This window comes from Hipposideros armiger, unplaced genomic scaffold (assembly GCF_001890085.2).
Source record: "Hipposideros armiger isolate ML-2016 unplaced genomic scaffold, ASM189008v1 scaffold_454, whole genome shotgun sequence".
NCBI classification, from domain to species: Eukaryota; Metazoa; Chordata; class Mammalia; order Chiroptera; family Hipposideridae; genus Hipposideros; species Hipposideros armiger.
The window spans coordinates 153,193-176,149 of NW_017731804.1; the positions used below are offsets into that span (position 1 = coordinate 153,193).

Sequence of the window (22,957 nt, forward strand, 5' to 3'; positions counted from 1 at the left end):
GTCCCTCTCTGATGTTTGCACAACAAGATCACCTGACTATGTGTTTCTCAGAATGTGCCCCCCTTGTAATTGGTACTTGACTCTATGGATATTAGGGAGCTGACAGCTTTGAGGGGAGCCAGAGACCTAGGGTCAGAAGCGATACTCAACCCCATCCTGAGGCTGCTTTAGAGAACTGCCATCGTGACTGCTGCTTGCGGACACCTTGCTCCTTAGCCAACATGCTGCAGCTCACAGGGGACGTGGAGGGGTGGGCGCCAGAAGCTTATACCACAAAGACCTGAACCCTCACACCTGCACCAAGTGAAGTTCTTCTCTTCTGCTTCTGCTTGTCACTCAAACCAGTGTCTCGTGGGGGCGCCTGATGAATAGTCCTGAGTCATCCGAGTCACACCGCCCGGCAGCCAGGACCGGGAGGAAGTGCTGTGTCCGTCCCTGTGAAATGGCTCACAGATGGGAAAGCCCTGGTTGGAAGAGGTGCGCAGGCAAAGCTGGGAGACCCAACATGACAGTGTCCATTGTGGGGAAAGCCTTTCTACGAGGCACTGTCCTGAGCAGGCAGGACATGCTGGGGAGGGCTGCGGAGCCCACAGCCCAGGTGGAGGGCTCCTCACTGGGGAAAATGTTGGAGCCTGCTGAGCCCCAAGGGAATGGCAGTGCGTTGTTCCCATAAGAAACTGGACCACAAGCTACAGCAGCTGTGAGGAAAGAGGTCGGTTCCCAGACAGCGCAGAGAGCTGATGCCCTTGGTTTAGTGGGACCCCTGCTCCAGGTGCGCGATTGGAGGAGGAAGGGAGAGGAAGACCACCTGAGTGGAGAGAGGTGCACCTTAAAATGGGGCTCCAGAGCAAAAGGGGGCAAAATATATAGTTTTTAAAAAGTGAAGTTACACTCGTTCGCATCCTAAACCCACATAGAGTGAATTCCCAGACTACTGTCCCCGGGGTCAAGTGGTCCTAGTGACTGAGGTCAACCTGCAGGGGAAGACGTGCCCCATGGAGGTTCCTCTTTCTTCCACAATGTCAACGCCCTTGACATTGGCAATTTTAACAGCGTCACTGTGGCCGTAGGGGCAGTGCCCTAGAGCTCATTTGGGGAGATTAGGCCTTGGGGGAAACTGTATTTATCCCACAATTGAGCTGGTTGGAAAGGCAGCTGAGGGGGCTGTGGCCACTCAAGCAGGCCTGGGAGACCCAAGGGGACCGAGGGGACCGCCCGGTGGTTCATGAGCCTGTGTCCAAGCTGGGATCTCTCTGTGGTCAGATGGCCGAGGCCCAAGACTGGGCAGAGGCCTGGGGGAGATCTAGGCAGGGTGTCTCAGCATGACACCTCACCCCAGGGACGCGAGGCCCACACAAGTCTTGTCCCACTGAGGCAAAGCTGGGCTCCTGCTAGAGGAGGGGTAAACAGCCGGGCAATGGAATGGGGGTGTGCCAGGGAAGGTCAGGTCCCAGGCTTATCAATATGAGCCTGGAGGTGGCAGATGGTGCACTAGTCTCACCTTCTAGGAAACGGGGTTGGCACTCATGACCACAGCTCAGCCCCCTTTACAAACACACAGACTTCTGGGGCAGCGAGACAGAAGGAAAGGAAGGCAGAGCCCACCTAGAACTAAGGTACCAGTGCGTGGCTTCAGGCTTCAAGCTAGACTTTTAAGTCTATGGGGAGACTTTGGAGGGCTGGGCTTTCAAGTGTGAGCAAAGGATTTTCTCAGAACCCACAAAAGGAGAGTTTTAAAAGTCAAGATGGGGTACCTGGGGAGTAAATCATAAAGCAAATTGTCAGGGGACAATACTTTGTAACATAAGGATCATTACCACCTTAAAAGAAAGCCATCTGGGGCTAGAGAGAGGAGGGCCTGGTCCCCCATAGGCCGGGAGATGGGGGACCTCTGCTCTGGTCCTGGCATCACTGAAGGATGGCCCCTGCTCCCTAGAAGGGCATGCTGACCAGAGGCCCGTCTCCCCATGCCCACATGCCACTGGGAGACAAGGGGTGGGGACAGGGACACTGAAGTCAGGGTGTACCCAAGAAGACTCAGCTTTGGCCTGCAGAATGACTGAAACAATAATACTTAAAACCGACTGAAAAATTCCTGCATTGGACTGAACCATTGTTGCCTTACAGCCTCATCCTCGACCGCCCCCCCACAACAGCCCCTGACCTAACAAGGTCACCAGGAAGTGTCTCAGAAAACTGGGACCCGGTGGAATGATGTCGGTTACCTCCCTTACTTCACGGCCACAGCACAGCTGCACCATCCTGGGGGCTGTGTGTGTGGGAGTACGCAGGCACAGCGTGTGTTGGAGTACTATGGGGCTGGTTGATGGAAACTGGCCTTAAGGCACTTATCATACAGACTTTAGAAAAAATAAAAAAGTTTCACTCCTTTGAAGTTTCTTAATAAAAGCTTCACATTTGTCCGATTAGACGCTCAGTTCCAGAGAGAGAACTGCAGCCCCCTGGCCTTGTGTCATAAATCTATCTTTGTCTTTTTGTCACTTGTATTTTCTTTCACCCTGCGCTGTCCCCTCTCACTCATCACTGCCTGTGCTGCGCAGGACGTGGCAACCGTCCTGTACAGGGCAGGATAAGCTGTGTTCTCTGGGCAGTTTGAGGGTTCAAGGGCCACGGGGACATAGGTGCTAAAAATGGGGATCACATTTCTGCACATGTGGGACGCAGCGTGTGACTTTTGAGACTGCAGAAGCTGACGTTTTTCACTCCTGAGTGTGCAGAGTCCCTTCACACTCACTGGGTGACATTTACTGGGACACGGAGGTCAGGTATCAGGGAGGTCTTGTGGAGAGCCAGGAAGGGAGGAGGGCAGGGTACTCCAGGCTGCGGGACTTGGTACCTGAGAGGACAGCGTGTCCATCAGAAGGAGCCTGCCATTCTGGGTCCTGCCACACTGTCTCCCTGCCTACTTGATGTCGTCCTTTGACTATTTCATGGGCATCTCAAACTTAGAAAGAAATTCAACCAGGTAAGTGTAGGGTTACAAGGAAAAAAAGTATGAAAAGGCATATAGGGAAGTCTCCCCAGCACCCACCCCCTGTCTACTCAGCCCTCTCCCCACTCCACCACCGAAGAAGGACTCCCTCAACTTCCAAGAGATCCTTATGTGCCCAGGAATGCATAGTCTGTTTTCCCCATTCTGCACAAATGGGCATACTCTGCTCACCGCCCGTGCTCCACCTAAACCTTCAGATCAAACAGGGAGAGGCCCTGCACGTCAGTGTGGCTTCCTCGCTTTGTCCCCCGGCTACACGGGCTCTGTCTCCTGTTTGCTGTGCCCTAATTTTTTACCATTCCTTTCATAGTGAGCAGAGTGCTTTCCAGCCTTTTTCTAAAGGAATCGATGCTGTGATGAAATGAACAAGCTTGTATGACTTCCCCTGTCTGGCTCCTTACAGAAAAAGTTAGCTGAGACCAACTCTACATCACAATGGGACGGCCTGTGAAAGAGCGGTGTTCCTGTCCTGTGCGGTGACTACGCTGCCTTCCAGCTGCCAAACCGCAATTTCCTCATCTAAGACATGCATTCTCCCAGCGCAGAACAAACACGGCTGCCACCTCCCGGTCCACTGTGGCTTCATGTTCTTTCCCATAAAGCAACCCTCCCTCCCAGTGCCCTAAGCAAGATGCTACCTCTCTTGGAACTGGCCCAGCCTCACAGCTCCCTCTGGGTCTGCAGGAGCCCTGGGAGGGCAGAGGGCTCCGTCTACAGTTTGCTATCAGGGCGTGTTCTGTGTCAATCTACAGGGAGGTTCCCAGGCAAACAGCTAGGGGCCCAGTGGTTCCTTCTTGACCGGCACAGGCATCGCTCCTTCACTCCCATTGCTGACCTCAGCCAGCGGGCCAGGGAGCCACCATGCCTTACCTCCACCGGGCCCCAGGGCCCCAGAAGCAGCCGACTCCCAGGGACGCCCGTGGCACCCACTCCTCAGGCCAGAGCTTCGAGCAGCTGAGGCAGGAGTGCCTGCAGAAGGGCATCCTCTTCCAGGATGCCGACTTCCCGGCCAACAACACCTCTCTCTTCTACAGCGAGAGGCCCCAGGTCCCCTTCGAGTGGAAGCGGCCAGGGGTGAGTGCAGCGGGAGGGGTGTACAAGGAGAGGAGGGGCCGAGCGGGTGGGCATGTGGAGAGGCTGTGCAGTTTGAAGGCGGGATGTCCACAGGAGCACACACCAGCTGGGTGGGGGTGGGGACCAGGTGTACCCAGGGCGATAGGCTGCACCTCACCCCCAGCTCCGAGTGCCTCCAGGGCCGGACTGGAGTCAGAGAGGGTCTTGTCAGGAGGCAGCGAGTGGGTCAAAACTTCATGCGGGACGAGTCTCGGGAGACACACCCTACTGGAAGCCAAGGGCAAACCTGCAGGCATGGTGGGAGGCCGTCAGAACACCAGCCCCCGTGTGCTGACATCAAGGCGACACAGGTAAAGCACTCGGTGGCTTCTGGCAGGAGCCCTGGCTGCTTGATAGGGCTGGACGCCCACTCATCAGGTGCTCAGCACAGGTGTGCAGCAGGGTTCACTCCCCACACCACGCGTTCCCCTTCCCAGAGGGGCGCCATCAGCCACCCAGAAGTCTGGAGGTGATGGTCCCTCTAGGCACCAGCTGCAGCCTGGGACGATGAATCAATATTTGCCATGCTACATTAGTCAGGGCCTGACCTCTGACCGGGCACCCCTGGCTCTCACTCCCTCAGGGTGGGTACTGGCCAGGGAGCGGCTCCTGTGGGGACAGGTGACTATGGGCAAGGAGGGAGCAGCAAGGAGTGCTGGCCCCACTCTGTCACTAATGTAACCCATGACTATGGTCATATCACATAACTGCCTCGAGCCTCAGTCTCCTCGCCTGTAAAGTGGGTCGGTAATAATGACTATAGGACCCCATGACAGGCACATAGACAGTCTCCACAAATGACAGCTACTGTCACTGTCACTCTTATTGGCACCATCATCACCTCTTCATCATTAGCTCCAGGCCTCATCCTATATACGAGTGGCCCAGGTTCATCAACCTTTCCTACTCTTTGTCTCCCTACATTCAAATAATGTCAATGTTTTAAAAGGCAGCGTGTCTATTTGTAAAAACAAACACAGAAACTTCTGGGCTCCTCAGGGCCGAGCCCACAGCACACACACACTGTTATCCACACAGTGTGAGCTCTTCATTGCTACTTCCTGTTGCAGGCCGAGTGTGTGCATGTGCGTGTGCGTGTGCGTGTGTGTGCGTGTGCGTGTGTGTGCACCTCTCCGTGCCACCCTGCCCTGGTTCCTGTGTAAGCTGCTTCTGGCTCTCCAGTGTTATCCTGAGTCTCACAAGGTGATCACAGGGGCTAAGCCTTCCTTCTGAGAAATTCCGGTAGCTTCTTCCCTCCTAGCTGGTCTCGCTGCCTCCAGTGTTAGCCCGCCAGCAACCCCCCACCCCTCCAGGGCCCATGCCGCCTGCTCAGCTCCCTCAGTGGCTCAGTGTTGCCGCCCCCCTGCCACCCCTGTGCCCCATTCCCATGGTCGTGTTCCCTCAGCACGCTGTCCCTGGCCCCTTCCGCCGGCATGCGGCACCCCTCCGGGGGATCCTCGCGGGGACACGTGGACCCTGCTCAGTGGCCTCCCTGTGGAGCCTTCTTTGTCCTTCAAGGGCCCTCGGGGTCTTTATTTCAACACCGAGGAGGCAGTTTTAATACAACAGTCTGTGCGGCTGCCATGTCTTGCCTTAGAGCCGTGTTTTGGAGCCGGAGCTCATTTACCCCATTGCTGACTAGGTCCTCAGCTTCACACACCATCTGGCACGTCCAAACCGGTGGTGACAGCCAACAGTTACTATGGCCTGGGTGACATTGCTCTGGACCAGGGTCATCTCACTTAATCCCAAATGACCCTAAGAGTGGGGCATTGTTATAGCCCCGTGTTCCCTGGAGGTTGGTGTCACATGGGACACAGTGGTGCCAGGGCTCTCCCATGCCGGCTGCCTCTGGAGTGCTGGCCACTGCATCCCTTATGGACTGCTCCCTGAGGGAGTAGGGGCACCTGTCATTACCCCGAAAGCAAAGTGTGCTTGTTAGCAGAGCACACAGGGGGTGAGCCCACCTTGGTCAGCCCCTCCCTGTCCCCTGCCTTGTCCTGCAGGCAGAAAACAGCACCTCCACCCACCTCAAAACCATGCCTCTTACAGCTAGCTGACCTTTTCCCTGCCCCACCCCCGAAGTCAGCCTGCAGCACGTGACCACCTCTCTGGGGTGCTCTGAGGACTAACTCTATGGACACGGGAAGGGCACGATTGGACAGAAGGAGCAATGGGTTGTGTTGTGGCCTTAGGAAGGCCTCAGCTAAGCGCATGGCGCACTCTGCAGCTGGGTTGGCCTCTGAGAGTCTTCTGTGTTGGGGTGACAGGCCCACCCCTTACCAGGGCAGGAAGGCTCTCCACCCATGCATCCTACATGGCCAGCCCCTGGCTTCCAGCGTAATCCTGCAGCCCACAACTCACCTCCTCTTTGCCCAAATGAGTTTCTCCAAGATCAAAGCTCAGTGCACATGGGCCAGGGTGGAGAACAGCTTTGTCTCCACTCCCCGAGGTCTCCCTCCTGGAACGAGGGCCACCAGGACCCCCAAGGGAGTCCAGGGTTCCAACTCTCAGTTCTGGGAGGTGGTCGTCCTTCCTCTCCATCTCTTCCCAGTGAGGCCACAAATGGTGGGTAATGCCCCTGGTGCACTCATGTCCACCCTCCGCCCTCCACCGTGGGTCTACTGGGCTGCTTGCCGTCCCTGTGGACGCACTTTCAGAATCTGTTCCACCCTTTGCTTTGTCTGCAGCTGCACTTGGCCCCTCCACCCCGTTCCCAGACACATACCTCCATCTGTTTCCTACTGGGTGCTCGGGGCTTTGTATTGTATCTTACAGACTTTGGGAAACTGGGGAAAGGTGTGGGGGTGGGGACTGAGGTTCCACTTGCCACAGGGAAATGGTCAGCATTGTCAGCGCCCCTCCAAGGCCCCTGGGGCTCCGGTGCTGTCTGCATGGCTGGTCCCACGTCTGTGTGCTCGTTCTGGCAGCAAGTGCCAGCTGCCCAGTGGGACCGCAGGGTGGGGTGCCTTCCCAGCACCACCTTCTTGTCAAACACAGCTGTGCCCGAGGGCCAGGGAGAGGCTCAAGAGCAGGAGTCAAGGGGCCATCACAGGGCAAGGCACAGCCAGCCTCGCCCTCCAGAGAGCCCAGGGTGAGGAATGCACTGAGTGGGGTACCCTGGCATTGGAGTAGAGTGACAGACTCAACTTGGAGGGGTGAGATCACCCCAGTGGGTGTGGTGTGCACCAGGCCTCAAAGTCAGGCTGTGGGTCTGAGTGAGTAGGAGAAGGTCTCAGGTGGGGGGGTCCCCCAGCCTGATGGGAGTCCCTCAGCCTGGTGGGGGCACAGCCATGTCACAGTTCACCCATGGCCTGCAGCCTGACTTCTTCAGCTCACAAGAGCCTCGGCCTCCATTTTCTCCCCAAATCCCTGTCTGCCTGCACCCATCTGCTTTGTTCCATGCAATTTCCTCCCCCACTTCTCAGCCTAAACCCAGGACACCTTGTCCCTGAAGGTGCCCGGACTCCTCTAGCCCCCCGCCGGCTCCTAGCAACCTGCGTACTTCATGGCACGCAGCCATGATGTCCGTGCCCAGTGGGCTCACCACTCCCTGTGTGGCTCCACCAATCCCCCAGAGGTTGTGGGCTGCTCTGGGACACCGCTGTGTCCCCATGCGACTCCATAGCCCCAGGAACACACCAGGATCAGCACACAGCTATCGATTGATGGGCCCAGCCTCTCCGACCTTGTTAGAAATGTGGCTTTTCCCTTCTGATATGAATTTGTTAGTAGAGAATAGTCCAAGATGGGCCCAGCCCCCGATGCTGTGCACACTGAGCAGAACAGGCCCTGAAAGCCAGCACTCCAGGAGGAGAGGGTCCTCTGTCTTCCAGGAGAGCCACCTGGTGGTGCCCAGGCCCCCTCCCTTCTCGGTCCCCAGGTGCAGGCTGGATTCACTTCAGGTTTGTCGAGACCCCTCTGATCTTCCTGTCACAAGGGAGTAGTTTCACATAACCCTCGTCCTCAAGACCCCAAAAACATTTGACGTGAGCAAACATTCTTCTGGGCCCCACATGCGTGTGCAGGACCCCCCAAGCATGAACGCAGTGCACCCAGAGTACACACACAACCAGCATACACATGGGTCATGCACATGGGCATGCATGTACCACATGCCTACGCAAGTCACACACGTTTAGCACAGGGGGACCCCACATCTGTCAATGTACACTGCTGCATGGCTCAAAGGCATGTAACCCTCACCACCGCATAGCCACCCCCTCAGAACACATGTACACGGAACGCCCATGATGGGCACACTGATGGACCAACTCACAAAAATGCTGGGCAGACAGGGGCATCAGTCACACATCCGGGGATCTCGCCGGTTTCTACCTGATGGCTAATTTGTGTTCACTTAGTGACAATTATTGAGTTTTCTCCTTTTTCTCCATCGAGCCACAGTTTGATGCAATTAGATAAAACTCTCCTGGACAAAAACAACCAATTGCCAGATGGGAGCTGGGAGGTGGTGGCAGCTGCAGGCGCAGTTGGTGAGGCCAGGCCTGCAGAAGGTGGGGGGGCGGGGATAGACAGCGACAGGGGAGGAGGGGGCTGCCTTGCCCACAGCCCATGCCATTGGCACAGCCTGCTGGGCAGGGATCTGCCAGCTTTCAGAGTGCATTTCACATTCCAGATAGGGACGAGTAACCATGGCACCGGAACATTGCCTGTTAGGGACCTAGAGTGGGGCTGGGCCGTGCAGGGAGGGCTGTGGGGACTCCCTGGTGCCCTGGCTTTCAGCCGTCTTTCTCTCGTATTGGAGACTAGGGTGATCTGGTGACAAGACGCCCAGGCTCCTGACGCTGAGGGTAGGAACGCTGGGGCTACACTCAGGTTGTGGGTCACACATCTGCCAGGCCTGGGTTTGGACGCACCCAGGGCCAGCGCTCTCCAGAGATGCTCTTGGCCGAGTTTGCTGGAACACATTAAACACTAACAGCCCCACGCAGCGCTGTCTGGGCAGATGCTTCCGGGTCCACCCTCCACGGGCTGCACACCCTGGAGGCTGCAGACACAGCACCATCATCTCACACTGGCACTCCTGGCCCAGGAAGGCCCCCCTCCTTCAAAAAACCCAGCATCCTCCCCGATTCTCTGGGGCGCAGACCAGAGGGAAGCGCGGTCTGCTGAGCTTGAGGATGCAGTTCAGGGCAGAGCCGTCCCCAGGCGTCACCCAGACACGGGTGGGGAAGTGGGTGGGCAAGCCCCTCCCTCGCCCTGTGCTCAGACCCAGTTAAAATGGCCAGGTGTCTGCCGTGTGCCGGAACGCTCTCCGTCTCGTGATTTGCTGCTTCCTCTCCCTGGACCTTCGCAGGACGCCCTACTCAACTGGCCGCTCCCCCAGGCCCTCCCTGACCGCTCCGGCTAAAGCAGCTCCGCCATCCGTCACTCTGTCCTGGCACATCTCCTCCCAAACCCGTGTGTCTGTTCCCTGGTTGTGGCCTGTCACTCGGCAGGGACTGACGTGTCTCTCTCTCGTTCTGTGCTGTGGTCTGTGTCAGGAGCGGAACCTGGTGCCTCCAAAGAATGGAAAGATTACATGAATTTTGCATAATCGCTTTCAAATACTTTTTTGTTAATGTTTTACACTTATCCCTCCATATTATGTATATTAATATATACCAATGATTGTATCATATTCCCATAATATATATGATCATGCATAATATGTACAATGAAATATATATAATGCTCTTTGGTAAAATTATGTGGGACATATATGCACATGTCTCTTACTATATAGTATAGATATATAAAAAAAATTGTACCTAAATGCATATTTAAAAAAAAAAAAGAAGCTGAGTGGCCCGAGTGGGAATTTGTGCTTATCCTGGGCGCCAGGTTGTGGTGTGTCTCCTCACTTTGAGATGAGAAATTTGAGACCCCCCCCCGAAGTACACGATGTTCATGCGTGGGGAGACAGGACCAGAACCCGGGCCCCCCCCCCCCGACTTCAAGCCCAGGGCCTGGCTGACGTCCACTGTGCAGCCAGGTGTGGAGGGACTCTGGCCAGAGCACATCACCAAAGGGCTGCTCAGAGGCAGGACCTCTCCCCAGGGGACGTGGTCTACCAGAGAAGGCCCAGCTGTGGGGCACAGCCACGGCCGCCCTTCACTTCGTGTCCCTCCACGGGGACAAAATCAAACACAGGAGAGCAGCCCTGTGCTCCAAGAAAAGAGCGAGGCCCTGAGCCTATCTCATTCTGTGGCCCACTGAGCGGCGAGCCAACTGCATTTACATTCTTGTTCTTCCAGGAAATAGTGAAAAACCCTGAATTCATTCTTGAAGGGGCCACCAGAACTGATATCTGCCAGGGGGAACTTGGTAAGTGTGAGCAGACAGAGCATGGGTTGGCTGGGTTGGACAGAGCAGACCACCCCATGGGGGCCAACAGACGGGGCCCCTGGGGCTGGGGAACTTCGCTGCTACCACCCTCTGCTCCTCCCTCCATCCCTCCCACCCGCCCTCTGCTCCCAGCCCACCTGTTTGCTCTGGTGGGATGGAGCCCAGTGACTCCCAGCCCCTCACACTCTTGTTCCCTGGGGGTGGATGGGTCTGTGCTCAGGGCTCACAGCCCAGGAGTTTGCAGGGAACGGAGACGCCCAGCGGTGCTGACCTGGCCCTCCCACACCACAACACAGCTGATACCGGCTCCACTAACCCAGCCACCAGCTCGGCACCATCAGGACAACGCCACAGTCCCTCTTCCCAGCCACCCTCCCAATGTTACAGATGAGCAACCGAAGCTGAGGGTGCTGAGGGCGTTGCCCAAAGTCCCGGAGTGGTAGAGTCAGGATCCAAACTGGCTCTTCACTGCTATGCCACACTGCCTCTCAGGGGCTCATACTTTGGGGGACCCCCCAAAAAAACCCAGAACCCAATCTCTTTTGTGTAATCGGTCTGAGCGTACCCCCCAGACAGTTAAGTTGGGTCCTGCATTTCAGGATTCAGTCCAACAAGAAGCCGGTTTACCTTCATTCTATCTGTGAAAAGAGAGAGAGAGAGAGAGAGAGAGACAGAGAGAGAGAGAGAGAGAGACAGAGAGAGAGAGACAGAGAGGGAGATCCTAAAAAATACCAGTGGAACCAGCCAGAGGGAACAAACCCCTGCAAGCCTATGCAGACCCCGAGCTGCTTACAGCTGGGTCACCACCAGAGACCACGCCGGAACCTCCATGCCGAGTGGCCAAGCTGCCCTAAACACTAACCCAGAAGGCACAAACCATTGTTTGTGGCCTACAAACCTACAGTGACAACCATTGATAGATAAATAGCAGGCTGGATGACAGATACATAGATAACAGAATTATAATTCTAGAATAACTTTGACTTTTCAAAAAGACTGACATTCAGGTTGGTCTTCACTTCCTGAGGTTAAGCCTTCCGTAGGAGGTCCCCCCCCCTCTTGTTCCTCCACCCGTCTCCTTCTGCCTCCGTTCTACCCCCATCTCTATACTGCTATTTAATGGGAAACCGTTGTACCAGTCCCTTGTTTTACCGTTTTAATTTGATTAGTGTTTATACTGGTGAAACATATGTTTGGAATAATGACCTTATATTTTACCTTAGTTGGTGGTTGTTTATAAATATTATTTTGTAGCACTTACAAAATTTATTACATTCAAATACTCTAATAACATGTGTATACATTTTGAAAGATAACAATAACATGGACAGCTGTGAGCCCGCCACCCAAAATAAGAACTACAAACCATCGCCGGTCCCTCCCCAATAGTAGCCCCTGGACGTTAGTGTCCACATCCAGCTGTCCAACAAACTGACCTTCAGGAGTCCCCTCTCCTGGGCACAGTGCTGGGCTGGCCAGTCTCACCCATTGGCACCCATCAACAGCAACTTTATTTTGTTGTTGAGTTTTTCCCTTTGTTTTCAATTGTGTAAATAACACTGGCCTCTGAATCCCGCCCTCCAACAGCTCAGAGCGTTATGGCTGGATAGACATGAGGTGTTGCACTTTCAGGCCAGGAAAAGAAACACTTTCTTATATGGGGCGATGTCGTAAGTTGGAGAAGCCGGTGGAAGAGGCCAGCCCACAGCAGGGTCCCGCCCTGGCCATCCTGCAGCTGAAAGCAGGGACCGCCACCAGGAGGCATTCGGTAGGGCTCACCAAACGCATGGTCTTAAGACCTCCCGCCAGTGTCCCGTCTGATCGTGATCTCCCCAAAGCCAGCCCCGGCTGCCAAAGACCAGCTGATGCAATAGAAACCAGTGTCATGTGCCTGCTGGTGACACCCTAGGGAAAGCGGAGTGAACTCAGGGTAGCTTTCCTGCTGCTGGACCCTCATGAGTCCCTCTTGCCCATGCACAGCAACCAGAAAGGAGCCAGGTGACAGTGTCTCCAGGGCAGTGGCACACGGTACTTTTGGAGGCAGCCAAGTGAGTGTGACGGGGCCTGGAGTTCCGGCGACAGTGGTGTGGTCTGCTGACGCAGGAGGTCTGGGGTGACATGGGGGGTCCTGTCAGTTACACGAATGCTCCTGGGATCTGCTCACACCAACCTCACAGGCAGCATATGAAACACTGCCTGGCCATGTGAGGGGCTCCTCCCATCTTTGGTGTGGGCACATGGCTGTGTCCAGAGGGCTCGATGACACACACAGAACACTGATATTTGACTTTACTTTTCAGTTTTCCTCTAATGTGTGTCAACATGAAGACACACTGGGGAGATCGGTACATTAGTTGACCAATCTTGAAAATGCAAGATAATTGGACGCAAATGCCTACAGAGGCACCATGACCTACACCTAATTTGAGTCTGGGTTGAGGGCGTCAGTCCCAAAAAGGCGCCCCAGGCACTGAAGAGACTAGTTCCCAGGGGCTGAGGCCTGTGTGCCCAGCCACACTGTCACTGACGCCTGCAGCCTTGGTCCCTTAGACAGGGAATTCCCAGAACTGACACATGTGGAGCTGTGTCTGACACCCAAGTCAGGTCCCCCTGCAACACTGCCAAGGCAGGGACAGCTGTTTATGACAGACTGGGCAGAAGAGGCGTGAAGGGACAGAGCTCTGGACACAGGTATTTGTTGGGAGGCTCTCCATTAAACGAAAAAGACGTGGCCACACCTGGAACGCCCCGCATGTCCTTCTGGTATTGATGGTCCCCCTTTGCTGTGAGTAAGCATCAGAAACCGTGATTTGTGGCCCCCGTGTTGCAGGTGACTGCTGGCTGCTGGCCGCCATTGCCTCCCTTACGCTGAACGAGAAAGCGCTGGCTAGAGTCGTCCCCCAGGACCAGAGCTTTGGCCCCGGTTACACCGGGATATTCCATTTCCAGGTAAGCGGGAGCCCTGCTAGGGAACTTGCCTCCCTGGGGTCCAGCGTGACGCCAGGGGCGTCTTCAGCTGCTGGGTAACCTCTGAAGGAATGCAGCCCTACCTGCGTGAGAGCTGCGTCCCCACTGGGTCCCACACCTCGCTCGGTCGTGATGACCTCCGGCAGCTCTGGAGCAGGCATCGTACAGTGGGCCCTTAGGAAAGCACACAGTAAAACAAGTGATGACTGGGCAAACCTGGAGGTCCATTTGTTAAGGGTTTTAATATTGGGGAATTCTTGTGCTTTAAGCAAAAATGGCCTAAGATGATTTGTACCTCTCAGGAACTGGATTATGTCTCGTAAACTGAAGAAGTATAGATTTGGAGACATGAGTGAGTTTGAAACTTAAAATCTGAGAGAAGCACAGAGACATCCGATGTCGGGACCCCGTGAGGACACAGGACAGAGCCACGCGGGACGAGGCGTGTCCTGCTTGTTTCTGCTTCCCTGCCTCCCCCTTCCCTCCCTTATCCACTCTCTCCTCCACCCCGGCCCAGCACCCCCAAGGCCAGCCCTGAGCGCCCTCCAAGGTTGTTCCTGCTTCAGGAAAACCTGAGACCCAGGCCTGGTCTTTACACACTGGCCCCCAAGAAGGCCTGAGGTGACATGTGTTGGAAGGGTGAAGCCCCTCTGGGGAGCTCAGCTGGGGCAGGTGACAGCGTCCCCACATGGCATTCTCCCCTACCCCCTCCACACACACACACACACACACACACACACACACGCCACTTGGGGCTCGTCACCCAGAGCTGGGGGCTACAGTCCTCAAAACACACACAACCTCTGCCAGGGCCCAGCTGGCCCAGGCTGACCTGGGTTGAATCACTGAACAGACCCTCAGGTTGCCCCAGCAAGGCTGCCGGTAAGTGTGCCAGCCCCTCCTCTGACTGTCTTCTTACCTTAGCTCTCTTGGGCCGGCCGAATGAGCAGGAACACACACGCACACTTGTGCACACACACGCACATGCTCACACATGCACATATGCGTACATGTGCACATGCACACACACACTCCCCCTCACACCTGCACTGCCTCACTACTGTCTCTCTGTGTGAATGGATGAAAAACCAGTCTTAGAGGCTCGATGTCCTTCTGGGCGTGGAGGGGACTCAAGGTGAAGGAGCAGCCGAGACAGAGCCAGAATATAGGTGGGGGATAGGAGCCCAGTCCCAATGGCCACCTGGTCCTGTGGGAGAAGGACTGATTCGGGGCACCCGCAAGTGTCCATGTGTGGCCCTGTCCTGCTTCCGCTGGCTGTTGGGTGGACACTAAGTCTTTGAGCTAATATCCGGGGTGGGGTCAGATGCTCGGCATAGAGTCCAGGTGACCCCGTCACAGAAGCCATGTGTGATGTCCCTCCAGACCGGAAGGGACTGATGGGTCTCTCGTGTGAATCACCCCTTGTTTCTGTCTCCGCCCTGGGCAACAGTTCTGGCAACACAGTGAGTGGCTGGATGTGGTGATCGATGACCGGCTGCCCACCTTCAGGGACCGCTTGGTCTTCCTGCACTCGGCCGACCACAACGAGTTCTGGAGTGCCCTGCTGGAGAAAGCCTACGCCAAGTGAGTGTCTCACTGCGCAGGCCCCTGCCGGGGCCCGGGCTCCAGGCCCGGGGCCTTTTCATGCAGCTTCTGTGGGGCCAAGGCCAGGCTCTGGGTTCACAGGTAGGCATGGCGGGGCCTGTCGGCCTGAGAATGAGCAGCTGGAACAGCTTCCTGCTGGCCTGGGGAAGAGTGGCCGGAACAGTTTCCTGTCGTGTCCTAGTAGTGACCATGGCCCCTTGCTCTCCCTGCATCAGGAAACTGGCTTTTGGAAGAGCTGGGAGGGTAAGCGGAGGGAAATGCAGGGTGTATTGAGAACACCTGGTTCTCCAGACTTCCCTCCAAACCCTGTGACGGCTCAAACATCGGGGCTGTGACACCTGGATAGCAACATCAAATTTTTTCCCTTCAGAATACTCCTTGTTTTTTACTTTAAAAAAAATTGTGGGGCTGGCTGAGTGGCTCAGTTGATTAAGAGTTAGCTTAAGGGCATGAGCTCTGAGCAACAGGGCCACCGGTTCAATTCCCACATGGGCCAGTGATGCTGCGCTCGAGCTGAGCTGTCGCTGAGCCGCCAACAGGTGGCAGGATGGCTCAGCTGGTGAGAGCAGGTGCTCCTAACGACAAGACTGCCCTCTCGCAACTAAGACTGAACTCAGCACCTTGAGCTGAGCTGCTGCCCGGATGGCTCACTGTTCCCCTCCTGCAATTCCCCATTTTTAAAAAAAATGGTGGTAAAATTGATCATCTTAACCATTTGTAAGTGGACAGTTGAGTGGCATTAGGTGCATTCACATTGTTGTGCTACCATCCCCACCATCACCTCTAGAGCTCTTCATCTTGTGAAACTGAACTCTGACCCCATTCCCCTCCCAGCGCCTGGCACCCCCTTCTACTTTCTGTCCCCATGGGTTTGGCGAGTCTCGGAAGCTCATGCGACTAGAACCAAGGCAGGCATTTTGACCTCAGGACCCTTGGCATCTCGATTTCCTTTCCATTGGCTTGTCAGTGAAAGGCCACAGTGGCTGGAGTCCTGTGCTCTGGTGACAGCAGAGATGACCCAAGAGTCCCTCTCAGGCTCAGCCTAGATCTTCAAGCCGTGGGAATCCTTTCCCCCGAGACAGGGACCAGGAACCTCCAGGTGGGGCGTCCAAGGAGCAAAATAAAATGAAGGCCAGTTGGGGTTCAACTAACCCCGAAATCAGCAGGATGAGACTCAAGCCATCAAAGAGGACCCAAGGGTGCCCCCTTGCCCACCCAGCTCTGTGGACAACCTCAGTGCCACTGGACACGCTGGAGGTGGGCAAACGGCCACTCCTTCCAGGCACAGCAGGGAAAACCAGCCTCACTCTGCCCTGTGGGGAGTCCCCCCGACAACAGGGGTCCTCGGCAGGACCCTTTCTAGGGCCATCCCTGTGCTGGGCGGGAGGTGGCGTCATTCTCAGTGAGCCCAGCACAAGGAAACGCTCATCCACAGCTGTGGGAAAGGTTTGGGCCAGGAAATCCAGCCAGCAGGATTCAGTGGGATGTGAAGGATGAAGCCGTTCCCTCAGAGGAAAGAGGAAAGAATAGGTTTTCTAAAAAGAAAACCTTTGTTTATGTATTAGTCATTAAGAGAGACCAAAAATAGTTGGGAGGACACCTCCCCATAATTGAAGCACAGATGAAAAACGAGCGCACGAAAAAATGCTCCACATCATTTGTCACTAGGACATTGCAAATTAAAGCAATAATGAATCGTTACTACACACCTGCATTGCCAATTGTTCACAAGGACGTGGAGTAACAGGGACCCTCATTCATTGCTGGTGGGAATGCAAAATGGTGCAGCCATTACGGAAGACAACTTGACAGTTTCTTTCAAAACTAAGTATAGTCTTACTGAGTGATCTAGCAATTGCTCTCCTTGGTGAATGAGTTTGGTTAAAAACTCATGTCTACACAATAACCTGCACGCAGATGTTTATAGCAGCTTTATTCATTATTGCCCCAAACTGGAAGCAATCAAGATGTCCTTCAAGATGAATGGATACACGAACTGTGCTACATCTGGACCATGGCTTATTATTCAGTAATAAAGAGAAATGAACTACCAAGCCACAAAAAGACATGGACAAATCTTGATGCATACTGCTAAATGCATTGCTAAAAAGGAGCCAACTGGAAAGCTACACAGTGTGTGATTCCAACTGTGAGACATTCTGGAAAAGGCAAAACCACGGAGACAGTAAAAATCAGTGGTTGCAGGGGATGAGGTGAGGGGGCTGAGTGAGAAGGTGGAGCACAGGGAGTATTTTTAGGGGCATGGAAGGGCTCGTATGACCCTGTAATGGTGAACACATGACACCATGCATTTACCAAACCCACAGAACGTTACAGCACAAAGAATGAATCTTAACATATGCAAACTTAAGAAGTCATCTTGGAGGATGGGGGACCCAGCATGAAAGGCAGACTGTGAAAAAATAATCTAACTGTATCACAAACCTATGGGACCAACTCATTGAAGAGGGAGGAGAGTAAGGTGCTGACCTAGGTAACTCGGGAGGTGAACACAGTCTGTAAGAGTAAAAGCAGGAGAAATTGTCCATAAGCATTGTACCCTCGCTGGTGAAGTTGTTCCCTGCACAGGCACAGGACAATAATTCTAATACCACCGTACAGATACGCTGAATTGAACAATGAAGTAAATGGTTGGCAGCTGGTGGGAACCAGGTGTCTCACTATTGGAGTGAAAGGTAACAGAGAAGCAAGGAGAGGAGGCTAGAATGATGCCTGTGGTCATGAGTTAGAGCTGGAGACATCAGTGTGAACTCCTGTTTAGTTTAACAGAAACAGTTACATACAGATATGTGTATACATACATGGGTTAGTATACACACGTATATGCTTTGTCAGCTGGCAGGGCCCAGAAGCCATGACAACCCGTAGCCACAAGCACTCCCACCTCTCCGGAGGGTCTTGGTCTCTAAAATCATCCTCCAATAAAGGAACCATAGCCTTGGAGACAAGGCTGATTCTAGGGCAGGAACTCATAAGAGGGGCCCAGAGTATCTAGTAGTAGCAGAAAGTGAAACATGCTTTAAACACACATGCACTGAGGGGGGCATTTCAAAGGGACACAAGAGCCAACAGACCTGAAAATAGCCAAAGTTGGAACAAATTGAGCAACAAAATAAGTAAGGTAGTGCTGGTTTATAAACCAAAGTATCAGATAAATCCACGAGTCCATGCTGATATAAATAAGTGATGCATAAATGAACAGGGGAGAAGAGACAAATCTCCCATGCAGAATTCCATGTAATTTGTGTAGACTGTCTGGCTTCAGGGAAGGGTAACGTAGCCCCCTACTCCTTAAGTGAGGGCTGCACATAACGAACCCTTCCAAAGAGGAAGTATGAAGGGGAGTGGGAGGGGAACTTGACAGTGGAGAAACCTGACAGACACGACCTCATCCAGGTGACCAAGGTCAACATCACAGCGATAGCCATGACATCAGTATGTGCCTTGATATGATGTGATGAGAAGGGCACTTTACCTCTGCGGTCTTCCTCCCCAAAACCCAGGACCCCAGTCTAATCATGATAAAAATCAGCAGACAGGTCCCAGTTGAGGGGCGTCCTACAAAACCCCTGACAGCCCTCCTCAGAACTGTCCTGGTCATCACCAACAAGGCGAGCCTGAGAGGCTGTCACAGCCAAAGGGAGGCTGAGGAGAGCTGAGGACTGAATGTCATGTGATATCCAACATGGGATCCTGGGACAGAAAAGCATATTAGGTGAAAACTAAGGAAATCTGAGTGACGTATGGACTTTACCTAATGAGGGTGTATTGGTTCAGTCACTGTGACAGACGTTCCTACTAACGCAAGGTGTTCAGGAGAGGGACGCTGGGTGAGGGTCTGTGGGAACTCTGTATGCCAGTCAAGAATTTTTCTGTAAATCTAAAACTTCTAAATGGAAATATTTACTTTACAATTGAAGCAGAGTTTGTGTGTGTGTATATATATATATATATATATATATATATATATATATATATATATGTATTGGGTTGTCGGAAAAGTCATGACATATTTTTTTGTTTTTCGTTGCAAAAATGCGTCATGACTTTTCTGACAACCCAATATACATGCCAGCAAACTCACACTAATATGAGGCCATAAAGGAAGAGGAAGGCCCTCAACTCTCAGTCTCTGTACAACTAACACCTTCATGGCCAGGCCCCGTTCCACCTGAACCCTCACAGCAGCCCTAGGAGGCAGAGCACAACGGGCACGTTTTGCAAATTAGGAAACTAAAGCACAGAGTTGGCTCAAGATCCCTGCGGACTGGACCTTGAACCTGCAGCCAGTCGGGGACCAGGGTCCCCACCACAGGGTCCACTGCCTCTCTCACGGTCTGATCGCACTTCCGGGCAGTCCTCCTTCCACGCCAGCTGCCAGCCAGCCAGCCAGGGCAGCCCTGGGAGGCAATGCTCACTTGGTTGGAAAAGTTAGAAAACTGTCTGAGGGCGCCACCTGGTGGTCTTCCCCTTTCCCTGCAGCGGTCTCCCGCTCTCTTGCCACCCTTGCAGGCTGAATGGAAGCTATGAGGCCCTGAAGGGGGGCAGCACCATCGAGGCTATGGAGGACTTCACCGGGGGCGTGGCAGAGACCTTCATGACTAAGGAGGCCCCAGAGAACTTCTATGAGATCCTAGAGAAGGCCTTGAAGAGGGGCTCTCTGGTGGGCTGCTCCATCGATGTAAGTCGCTCACGTCCAGGCTCTGTGCTGGGCCAGGGGCCTGAGCCAGTGCCCTGGCCACACACAGGAGAGGCGTGACTTATGGGGGAGGGGTCAGTGTTTATTGTAACTAAAGCAAGAGTTTCTATTTAATGTTTTGAAAATTGCAAAGGTAAGACATACTTGCTGTATCAGGAGGAAAGATCCCGAGATACGGAAAGGCACGTGTCGAGCCCTCCCTCAGCGCCCCTGTGACGCCTACTGCGTGCCCTTTACACTCTCTCCGCGCTCCTACAGCAGGCATCCGCATAGGTGCACAAGCACGGGGCGGGTTGGTCTCATTTCACTAAATGGAACTTTACCATGTACTTTTCTGAAACTTGTTTATTTCGCTTCATATATCATGAAAAAATGTATCAGTAGATAGAAACCTAACAGCACTTAAAATTTTTCCTTTATGTATACAAGCACACACACAGAATTCTACCTAGTCTATTTTTGAAACCGATTCAAATTTTCAATCTCCTCTTAGATTAACCTTAGGACTTCATTGTTTGCTTGTAAATAATCCACTTCCTCTGAGTTTTCCAGTTTGGACATAGAGTTGTATGTGACACTGTTACACACGTCTTCCGTGTGTGCGATTGTGCTTTCCTCTCATGCTACATGAGAGGACCGTCAAGTTGTCCTTTTTGGGGGCAAAAAAGTGAAGTCATCACTGGAGTCTGAGCTGGGAACAAGGGCCTCCTCACCAGAAGAGACTGGGAATTGCTGAATGTCACTGCAACCCTCTGAAGGGTGTCCTGTGTACCCATTTGCTATGCCCCAGACACGTGGCCCTCACCTGGAGGAGCAGAAAGTACCCGGCCAGCCACAGAGCTCAGTCTGGCTGGGCAGCAGAGGCCTGACTCACACAGTGGGCCCAACGCTGCTCTTTCCGTGTTTCAGATCAGAAATGCTGCAGAATCCGAAGCCCGGACTCCGTTTGGTCTTATTAAGGGTCATGCCTACACTGTGACAGCGATTGACCAGGTGGGTGACATGACTCCCTGCTGATGGGGTACAAGGATTGGTCTTGTTAAGGGTCATGCCTAGACTGTGACAGAGGTTGGCCAGGTGGGTGACATAACCCCCAGCTGACAGGGCACAAGGACAGACTCAGCAACACTAGTTCCTTATGCTTGTTCAGCGCACCACAGTTCATACCACACTTTCAGACATTTCAAAGAATGTCTCATCTAAAGAGGCAGGCTGGAATTCAAAACAGCCAAACAGGAAAGAGAGAAATGAGGCTCCAGCACGGTACCAAACTTGTTTAGCAGGTATGAGAACCGGGTTCCCCTAAATCCAGTCCTGTAATAGTCAGGGTTATCCAGAGAACAGAAGCCATGGGAGGTAGAGAGAGAGAGAGAGAGAGAGAGAGAGAGAGAGAGAGAGAGAGAGAGAGAGAGTGATAGAGTGAGGGAGGAAGCACGGGAGGGAAGTAGGAGAGAGAGAGAGGGAGTGAGAGATAGCGCGACTGCGGGACTGAGTCAGACTGAGGTTCATTATAAGGAATTGGCTCATGTGATGATGNTAAGTGGACAGTTGAGTGGCATTAGGTGCATTCACATTGTTGTGCTACCATCCCCACCATCACCTCTAGAGCTCTTCATCTTGTGAAACTGAACTCTGACCCCATTCCCCTCCCAGCGCCTGGCACCCCCTTCTACTTTCTGTCCCCATGGGTTTGGCGAGTCTCGGAAGCTCATGCGACTAGAACCAAGGCAGGCATTTTGACCTCAGGACCCTTGGCATCTCGATTTCCTTTCCATTGGCTTGTCAGTGAAAGGCCACAGTGGCTGGAGTCCTGTGCTCTGGTGACAGCAGAGATGACCCAAGAGTCCCTCTCAGGCTCAGCCTAGATCTTCAAGCCGTGGGAATCCTTTCCCCCGAGACAGGGACCAGGAACCTCCAGGTGGGGCGTCCAAGGAGCAAAATAAAATGAAGGCCAGTTGGGGTTCAACTAACCCCGAAATCAGCAGGATGAGACTCAAGCCATCAAAGAGGACCCAAGGGTGCCCCCTTGCCCACCCAGCTCTGTGGACAACCTCAGTGCCACTGGACACGCTGGAGGTGGGCAAACGGCCACTCCTTCCAGGCACAGCAGGGAAAACCAGCCTCACTCTGCCCTGTGGGGAGTCCCCCCGACAACAGGGGTCCTCGGCAGGACCCTTTCTAGGGCCATCCCTGTGCTGGGCGGGAGGTGGCGTCATTCTCAGTGAGCCCAGCACAAGGAAACGCTCATCCACAGCTGTGGGAAAGGTTTGGGCCAGGAAATCCAGCCAGCAGGATTCAGTGGGATGTGAAGGATGAAGCCGTTCCCTCAGAGGAAAGAGGAAAGAATAGGTTTTCTAAAAAGAAAACCTTTGTTTATGTATTAGTCATTAAGAGAGACCAAAAATAGTTGGGAGGACACCTCCCCATAATTGAAGCACAGATGAAAAACGAGCGCACGAAAAAATGCTCCACATCATTTGTCACTAGGACATTGCAAATTAAAGCAATAATGAATCGTTACTACACACCTGCATTGCCAATTGTTCACAAGGACGTGGAGTAACAGGGACCCTCATTCATTGCTGGTGGGAATGCAAAATGGTGCAGCCATTACGGAAGACAACTTGACAGTTTCTTTCAAAACTAAGTATAGTCTTACTGAGTGATCTAGCAATTGCTCTCCTTGGTGAATGAGTTTGGTTAAAAACTCATGTCTACACAATAACCTGCACGCAGATGTTTATAGCAGCTTTATTCATTATTGCCCCAAACTGGAAGCAATCAAGATGTCCTTCAAGATGAATGGATACACGAACTGTGCTACATCTGGACCATGGCTTATTATTCAGTAATAAAGAGAAATGAACTACCAAGCCACAAAAAGACATGGACAAATCTTGATGCATACTGCTAAATGCATTGCTAAAAAGGAGCCAACTGGAAAGCTACACAGTGTGTGATTCCAACTGTGAGACATTCTGGAAAAGGCAAAACCACGGAGACAGTAAAAATCAGTGGTTGCAGGGGATGAGGTGAGGGGGCTGAGTGAGAAGGTGGAGCACAGGGAGTATTTTTAGGGGCATGGAAGGGCTCGTATGACCCTGTAATGGTGAACACATGACACCATGCATTTACCAAACCCACAGAACGTTACAGCACAAAGAATGAATCTTAACATATGCAAACTT

General features: G+C 53.4%; 1 protein-coding gene across 3 annotated transcripts in view; it reads left to right on the top strand.

Moving 5' to 3' along the window:
- The first annotated feature begins 3,790 nt into the window (after nucleotides 1-3,790).
- CAPN9 (calpain 9) overlaps nucleotides 3,791-22,957 on the top strand; it is a 46,266-nt gene continuing 27,099 nt past the window's right edge. For 2 of the 3 annotated variants that reach the window (XM_019665829.1, XM_019665830.1), the window contains exons 1-6: nucleotides 3,791-4,087; nucleotides 10,387-10,456; nucleotides 13,308-13,426; nucleotides 14,895-15,028; nucleotides 19,583-19,751; nucleotides 20,679-20,762. In XM_019665829.1, the coding sequence (XP_019521374.1) occupies nucleotides 3,875-4,087; nucleotides 10,387-10,456; nucleotides 13,308-13,426; nucleotides 14,895-15,028; nucleotides 19,583-19,751; nucleotides 20,679-20,762 (789 nt within the window). In that variant the 5' untranslated portion in view covers nucleotides 3,791-3,874. The remainder of the gene's footprint in view (nucleotides 4,088-10,386; nucleotides 10,457-13,307; nucleotides 13,427-14,894; nucleotides 15,029-19,582; nucleotides 19,752-20,678; nucleotides 20,763-22,957) is intronic. The other variant, XM_019665831.1, reaches the window with a different exon arrangement.